The sequence below is a fragment of the Amphiprion ocellaris genome, chromosome 3 (assembly GCF_022539595.1).
Source record: "Amphiprion ocellaris isolate individual 3 ecotype Okinawa chromosome 3, ASM2253959v1, whole genome shotgun sequence".
Lineage (NCBI taxonomy): Eukaryota > Metazoa > Chordata > Actinopteri > Pomacentridae > Amphiprion > Amphiprion ocellaris.
Window position 1 is genome coordinate 15,684,911 of NC_072768.1, and position 8,843 is coordinate 15,693,753.

Genomic DNA, 8,843 nt, shown 5'->3' on the forward strand with positions numbered 1-8,843 from the left:
CTTTGGGAGAATATCAATGCAAATGTAATTGCGATCTTTCTGACGGATATTTTGCAATATCCATCACAAAAAAAAAATCTATTTGATTTGTGATATATTTTTTATAGTCACATTCAGTTCAATATTCTCTTGTAATAGATGTAAAGTATGTGATGCGGCATTACCATATAAGATGATACCAAAGGCTTGACTGTCACACAAGGAGGATGGTGTGAATTCGGAAAACAGTTTAAACACTGGGTCAGACGCACTGCATAATGTATTTCCTAAATTGCAGCTTTTGTGATTTTGTAACTGGATTGTTTCAAATTGCAGTTTTGTTCATCACTAATTTCTGGGTGTGCCGCTTCTGTTCTCAGACACTGTCTATGTCTGAGTTAACACACAAATAGAATTATGTTTTTTTTTTCACCCACATTCTATGAACATCCCGCGCTACTCTGCCTCTGATTGGCTCTGACATTTCTGTCGAACCCCAACCATCTTATAAACCGTTTAACTATAACCCTGGCCAAGAAAGGAAGACCAGCCAGTCAGATACAAAGTAGGGTGGATCTTCAGGGAAGATTAGTAGCATCATTTGCCAACAAAGTGAGAAGTCTGATAAGGAGGTTTAAGTTGATTAAAATGATTAAGCTTCTGACATGTTGATCCTTAAGTACATCTAATAGCAAATATGTTCAGTAAAATTATGAGATCAAGACTTCTTGAGGTGTATTCGGGCTTGAATTGATTAACCATTGATAAAAATGAGAAAGAAAAATTGCTTCAAATTTTGCTTTGGCCACTTCTTTGTGTTTGTGTTTGACACAATACCATAATAATAAATAAAGATAATAAAATACTGAAACGTGACACAGAAGAAGGCTATTTAAGTAAAAAAAATATATGTTCTTGAATTATTTGTTTTATCCGTAAGTCCATTTGGTTGGTGAATCAAAAAGTTAATTTTTGACGCTGCCATTGCGACTGCACCTCAGGATGGAAAACAAACTATGACCTCAAAGTCTGGTTGGCGTAAACTGTATTGGTCTTTGAGAGGTAATTTTAGAACATAATCAATAAAAATGATTTGTTTCAGTAGCACTGATGAAGTCTGAAATAGTACCTGACATTTGAACAGAGGCCTGATTTATGTGTTGACCAGGAATGGATTGTTGTAGCTGTGAAATAAGGACGTGTGTTTCTGTATTGATACTCGGCATTTAAAGTTTGTCTTCCAAAATTTAGACTGTTATATATTCGTGTTAAATTCATCCTCTGGGCAAATGTGTCATCTCATAGGTCATTTTCTTTGCCCTGTCAGCTAATCTGTTGCTGGCTGTGATCCCATCTCCACTCTCAATCACAGATGTGCCCTCAAGGCACCGTGACATCCACACTGGCTGTTTACAGCAGGCCCATAAAGAACCTTGCCTGCATCAATATTCCCATATCAACCCTCTCTGCTGTGCTACAAACCAGATGCCAACAGCCAGAGAAGCATCTGATCGAGGTTGTGTAATCACTCCAGTCGCCAACCAGCCTGTGCTCTCAGGATCTAAAGGGCTCTTCAGTTTTCTACTGTGCTTGAGACAGTAAAGTCGCACATGTAATAAGTTCATTACTGAGATATGCTGAGGAGTGCAGGATGCATATGAATTTGTGTGTGCTTTCATGCATGCATGGGAATACACTGTGCATATCCACAACATACCCCGAGCATAATCCCTGACCCGGGGATTGAAATGAAGTGCACCACTGCGCTATCTGAGCATGGCTTTATATGCTAATGGATATTGTAACTCTGCATCTAGAGTTGATTTTAAAGTGCAAACTGGATGTAATAAGCTGACAGTTTTTTTCTCTCTTGTAGATTCCTACTTCTGAGATTCTTCTGCAGCTGTATGAATAAATTATTTCCCACTTATTTAGGGCAAACTTGTCAACTAGACAAGTTGAGCCAAGAATATATCTGACTGCATTATAATCTACCAGCAGCAGCCACTTGGAAAATGCAATTTTAATGTCTTTATCCTTGACAATTACTGGATGGCATGTGTTATTGATAGTCATACACATGCAGGGAAGAAGAACTGCATTATCTGGTTTTGTGTATTGTAAACATAATCTTAAGATATTTGCCGTTCCTTTATTACAGTTTTGAATTTGATTATTTGGAGAACGTTGTTGTTAAGCTCATGTTATTAAGAACAGACACTTTGATAATACAGCCATTTCCGTTAGTTTGGTTTAATAACTTCCATATTAAAATACGTTATCTGCCGATTCTATTTTCTTTGAAAATTAAGACAGTATTTGTTATTATTTAGTCATTGCGTTCAGCATGTGCTTTCACTGAAACAGTCACTGTTCCACCTTATTGTCATACTCAATTCGTCATGCCAAAATAAGGCAACTGTAGATTTTCCATTTGGCTCAAAGACGTGACTGCTAAAGTGAAACAGACTAGCTTTTGATTACATCTGGTTTATGTCACACGAAATGATGAGAACCATTGTGTTCTGTTTTGTCTGTGGAATGCGAGCGCTCTTCTTGAACTCTAAAAGCAGTGACTGTGAAAAGTACCCCCATAGCTTTGCAGCCATTTCAGCATAGCATCCACTACCTTCTGTTTTTCCATGTCCGACCTGTCACTGTGTGTTGTCTTCATACCTATGGACTCATTTCAATGTGAGGACCTTCCCTTAGAGGGCTCTCAGACAATAAGGTCAGTGGTCACTGGGGATTGCAGGGTCTGGTGTCAGAGCAAGTGGCACGATGATGAATGGGAGTAATCTCACAGCTGTCACAGAATCACAAACACTTTACTCGGGGGGAGGGGGAGTATAGGAAATCTTTTGCTACGTTAGATGTAAACACAAAATTTATTATAAATATACATTTACATAACAATTCCTACTTCTCTGTCTATTTATATACCTTGTTTACCCTACCCTGTACATGTATTTGTATGTACACAATGTACTGTATGTTGCTACTGTTACAAAAAGCCATGCAATATCTACAGTACAGTATATGATATATCTATGAAACCTACTTTTGTTCTCATTAAATAGTAATAAATTATACACCTCTTGTTTTTTTACGTTCTATTGCACATAGTATTTACATTACTGCTTTGGATTAACATTTTCCCTTTTTTGTCATGACCTGATGTCAGTTTTAGCTGCTTTGACTGTATTGACTGTATTCCCTAAAGGAAATGAGTTCCTTCACTCCACGTCCTCAGATGACAGACATTTCAGTCGGGCATCTTTGTCCTCAAATGTCACCTTTTTGTTCCTCTTTGGGTCGATCCAGGAGTTGTGAATAATAGCATTATTTGGGGTAGGATCTGCCTCAATGATCGACACCACTCGCTTCTTCATTTTGCTTTTCAAGACTTTCTGGAACTTCTGCCTGGTGAAGGCATAGAGTAGAGGGTGAAAGATAGTGGTCCCATAAGCCATGACCAGGAAGCCTAGTCTCAACTTGACCATGAGGTCACTGGGGCCCACGCTCAGGATGACCGTGTTGAGCACTGTGATGGGCGTCCAGCACAGCAAGAAAGTAGACACAATCAGGAGGGACATCCTGAAAACCCTCTTCTGGCGCTCTCGCCGTTCTCTGTGGCGCTTTACAGCCCTGCGCAAGGCAATGATGACAGAGACAGAGGTACGCATACCCAGTGTGGGATTGCGGCTGCCACTGCTCTGGGAACCATCGGTGGCCTCTTGCTGTGTTGTCATGGCCGTCATGGATGGGCGCTTTTTCCTGCGAGCCTTCTTCTTCTGTGAAGCGTGGAAACGTGTGCCAATGCGAATGTTGAGTGCCTGCAGGATCTTGGAATAAGTGATGAGCATGACGACGGCAGTAAAGAAGAAAATAGGAATCTGAGCAAGCAAATGGTAGTATAGGCCTAGCTCAGTGTAATACTGGTTAGTGTGGACCACGTTCTCCACCACTGTCTGGTTCAGGTCTGCGTGGCCTTGGGCAAAGAAGCCCACCTCAATAAAGGGTACAAGGAAACTTACGAAGGACAACACCCAAATGGTAGCTAGCAGGGCCAGGGCACGTCCCATGGTCAGTACTCGGTTGGCTGGTTTGACAGAGATGTCATAGCGATCAAGGGTGATGGCAAGCACATTAGCAGCAGTGGCGACACTAGCAAAAGACACGCAGGCTTCGTGGAAGCAGCAGACAAGAGCAGTGTCTCCTTCCAGCGAGAGCAAAACCACCACAATGGTGAGGGGGATGCAGCACACACAAATTAGTACGTCCAGCACGTGGAGATTCATAGTGACGATGTTACTGACAGAACTAATGAGGTTTGATTTCATACAGTAGAGGGCAAGCACTGTTAGGTTAGAGCTCAGGCCCAGCAGGATTTCTAGCATGAGGAAGCCTGTCAGAGAGACCTGAAAACTAACAGGATAGGGATATGGGCTGGGAGTTGCCGGACTCATGGTGCGGCTGATGGGTTCGGTGTTGTCGGTGACCGTGACGTTGCTCATGGTGGCTTCTTTTTCTGGGCAGGGAAGGATATGCATTATCCTGTGCATAGGGAGGAGAGAGAAAGAGAGGTTGAGGACAAAAAGGAAAAGAGAGGTTTGTGATTGTGCATCTCTATAAAATTGCACTTAACATATAACTGAGAAATCTTGTCAGATATAATGCTGCCACTTATCAAGTACTTTGAGTTTAAAGGAGAGAAAATCCACTTAAATAGAACAGGATTTTTTTTATCTTGCCATCCCTTATAGATTGGATCATTTTGCTGTATGCATGGCATTATAAAGCCTCAATCAGCATCTACTTTTGCTATCATCATCCAATATTACACAGTTGCATCCAACAGCATAAAAACATCACAACATAACAGAAATACTTATAGCCATGATGGCTTGGTACGGTGTGGTTTTGTAGTAGCTCTGTTGTTTTACAGTGTGCTTCTGAGGGTCTGTTGAACAACAGGTTCAAGATGACATTGTGTTGAAATATTGACATTTACTATACATATATAATGAACATGAACCCTGGATGGAATTAATCTTACAGTAGAGGTGTGGGCAATAATACTTGCTGTGGTCCTTGGAAGCTAAACTCTTTATTTATTGCCAAATTACAAGATGTGGTTCATAACGGAAAATATTATTTTTTGTTTAACTCATCAGCAGCAGACTTCCAACTCTCACCGATGCAATTTAAAATTCTAGATGTTTATTTGGACTTTACATAAATAAGTACAGGACCAATAAATGCACCAAAATCAATTGGTATTTGAAAATAATGTCAAACTTTTTGTAGTAGGAGGAGAAAAAGCTAAATTACGTACACTCTAGAATAAACTGTAATCACTGATTAGCACATGCATAATTAAAATCCACCCCCCAATCCGATCTGAATAGCGTTCTAGGTGACATGGAGAAAAACAAATGTTTTTGTGTGATATTTACCCTTCCCTCCAGCACTATCTGAACACCAGGGCTGTGTAATCAGGCCATAGAGTCCATGTTAGATCCACAGAGACGAGCATCACATCCAAACATAGCTGATGGAAAAGTGTCTCCGCTCCAGCAGAGCCCCCCAGCGAGGCTTTTCCTTTCACTGCGAGTCCTTCCCAGAGAGGCTGACAGCCAGAAAAACACCTGTCTGGTTTGCCAAAGACTGTGGATGAGCTGCCAGCTTTTTCTTCTGACCTCAATGGCAAGAATGCAGCGGAATTAGCCACCTGTGCCCAGTGGCTCGTTGAGAATACAGACTTACGTCCTCTACAGATTTTTTACTCAGATCTCTAGTTTGCTTTGGTGATAGTGGGAGCACTGATAGATGCGTGGATCAGAGACAAGAGGTTGGAGCCACCTCCTGTTTATAATCTCATGGTATTCCCAGGGAGGAGCGACACAGCCAACCAAGAAAACAAAGAAACACAGACTCTTTCCCCTGTGCAGTGCTGGAATGTACTACTCATAGTACGATCCAAGCCCTTTGTTTTTTTGTCCACAGCGAGAAGATGGTAGTCAGATTGGTGAATATAAAAAATTAGTTATATCCATTAGCTCGTACTCCAAGAGGCAGAGTTGTCAGTCAGCCATGTAGATTTCTCAGTGTATAGCATTGTCCAGAGCGTGTTCGGAAGAGGTCAGTGTGTCCGGGCTGCGTCCAGGCCCATGACTCCCCTGGGGGCACTAATGGAACAGGTCTTCACTCGCCACCTTTCTCATCGGTCTCTGTACGCCTGGCTCCAGCCGCCATTGACTTGTAAATCGAGCACAGGTCTCCAGTTCGTCCCTCAACATGCTGAACCCTAAATCACTGGTGATGGCGTGAGTGGAGCAGATTATTAGAGTGCATGTGTGTCCAATCACCATGACACATGTGATCACTGTGACCAGTATTTATTAGTGGTTGGGAGGCTTGGAGGGAGGGGGGTTGATTGAGTAGTTCAGGAGGAGGTCATTCTCGTGAGGTCGTGGAAGTCAGTTCATCACAAAAACCTCCTTTTAGATTTGCAAATACATCCCTCCTATACAGTAATTCAACTTTAGGGAGAAGGAGCTGCATGCACCATTGTCTGCATGTTCTTCAGTTCCATATTTTTCATTCAGTGGCCTGAAGAGAAAAAGAGAGTAAAGTAATACATGACAGAAGGAGTGAAACAGGAAGAAAGAGAATAGAAGGAGTAGGAGAGGGAAGTGTGGGGGATGCGTTAGTGAAAATAAACATATCCTCAGCAGAGTGGCGACATGGAAATTCTCATTAACATAGCAACAAGCCTCTGATGTCTTATCATGTTCCTGTGCAGTGCCTGATGCACTTTACATCTTTGCTGTTGCATTAACATAACAGTAGCACTAATAAAGGGCTTGCACAAAAGCAAATGGTGTTTCGCATCTCATCCTCCTGTTTTCTGATTGAAGATTACCTGGAGTGACATTTTGCTTTTCTTGTTGTGTGTAGCATAAATTAACATAGGAAGATGCTCAGTGTAAATAATTGTATGTTACTGTTGCAGCCACATTTTCCATGACAGGACAGACTGAAGCTTACAGGTTTAGTGCAGTGGGATCCCTTGGGGAGCTTGTCATGAAGACAAGAATGCCTCCCAGCGTGTCACTATATGAGATCCATGTAATCTCCTCAGAGAAACATGTCGGTCACTCTTCAAGGTTGTTTCAGTGAGAGATGCCTTTACTTTATTATGCCACAATGTCAGCAGAAATGAACAATGAATATCATGCTTCTGTACCAGGCAAGAGATTGGATTGTGCATGTTGTTATGATGTACAATTTTAAAGTGCACAATTCGGGATTCATACCAAGTTTCTCATATCCTAGATACTGACAGGTGTGTGTGTGTGTGTGTGTGTGTGTGTGTGTGTGTGTGTGTGTGTGTGTGTGTGTGTGTGTGTGTGTGTGTGTGCAGCAGTAAGACAGATGTGCTCAGAGTATGGAATATACAGATGTCCTAATGCGTAAACAAATTATCTAAAGCCTTTTGGAGTGTGATGTTTACAGTAGGAGCATCTTGCAATTACAAGTTTAAGACTGAATATATTTTAATTAGTTCCTAATTATTTAATCATATGTTTCTACATGAAAGTCTACAATACATTGCAACTGAAGTTATTCAGGCAACTGCGTTGTTGAGGGTTTCTAATCCTGTGCATTTGTCCTCACAGAGATGTTTGGCATTGAGTTTTCTTTGATGTCATATACGCTCGACTCGACTTAGTGCTGTAAATCAAACCAATAAGTAGTGCCCCATCAAAACACAGCAGAGCTCACCATGCAGAGTAAACACAGATGCTCCAGAGCGGATCGCTTCACCACACTGTCCCTTCTCCTTCCACCTCTGCAACAATCTTGGTCGACTGATGCAAACTGCTGCTTTATCTTCTGCTTCTTCCAGCAGTAATCCAGGAATTAGGGCTGAATAATGATGAACATACAAGGGTCACACAACTGACAGATGTTTTTTCCTTCCTGAGTACCAGGCAGAAGAAGTCCAGAAAGATTAGTCCTGACAGGGATGCTGGTGGGATTCTTGTTTTTTCCCCCCTTTTCTCTCATCCCTCCATACAGACTGTTGTGTGAATACTCCTCATGTTATCAACTCTCTGTTGCGCTCCTTCCCTGCCTGTCTGGATGGGAGTGCAAACCATCACACTCCTGGTATCTCTCTATCTCCCGCTCTGCGCTCCTCTTCTCCCTCACTCCCTCGTTTCCTCTCTCTCTCTTACTGCGGAGGTTTGCAGTGCTCCCCCAGTCCTGATTGGTCTTCTGTAATAGGCTTAACCCTTCCCTCTCCAGCGAGGGGAGGTATTTCCTTTTGTTCTGACTCTCTCCTCTCTTCCCTGTCAGTGACTGTAACATCCCGTATGAGGCTATAGTGATTTGGAAGAAAAAAAAAGAGAAAGCTTCTACTATGCTTTTGCACAGGGACTTTAGATGTCACTGCGCTAAACGCACAACCTGCTGCAGAGACAGACAGGCAGACTGTTGGAGCAAAAACAGCAGAAAATGCAGGGATGATGAATTAATTAGCTCTGTCACGATGTAATGAACAAGTAATGTGTTTGTGCACCACAGGGGGAATGATGAGGATGGAGACCCCACAGAGGGAAGCAGTATTTTTTTGGTATTGATTTTGTGCGCATACATAGCTCTCAATATGTGTGTGCAAGTGAGCATGAGAGACAGCAAGACTGACGGAAAGGAGATAAATTCTTGCAGCTGTGAGTGGGAGAAATGGATTATGCAGGAAAGAATGAAATCAGAAAAGAAGACATAGAGTGTAGCAGCTCTGATTGATAGTTTCAATTAAGTTGCTCTGTCAGATCAGTAAGAGGTTGACCACC

General features: G+C 42.0%; 1 protein-coding gene across 1 annotated transcript; it reads right to left on the bottom strand.

Moving 5' to 3' along the window:
• Positions 1-2,788: 2,788 nt before the first annotated feature.
• LOC111578323 (G-protein coupled receptor 22-like) lies at positions 2,789-8,267 on the bottom strand. The gene is made up of 3 exons (XM_023285012.3): positions 7,771-8,267; positions 5,439-6,594; positions 2,789-4,536 (listed from the first exon to the last, which is right to left on the bottom strand). Exon 3 carries the CDS (start codon positions 4,530-4,532, stop codon positions 3,216-3,218), a length of 1,317 nt encoding a protein of 438 aa, XP_023140780.1. The 5' UTR covers positions 4,533-4,536; positions 5,439-6,594; positions 7,771-8,267; the 3' UTR covers positions 2,789-3,215.
• Positions 8,268-8,843: the final 576 nt, after the last annotated feature.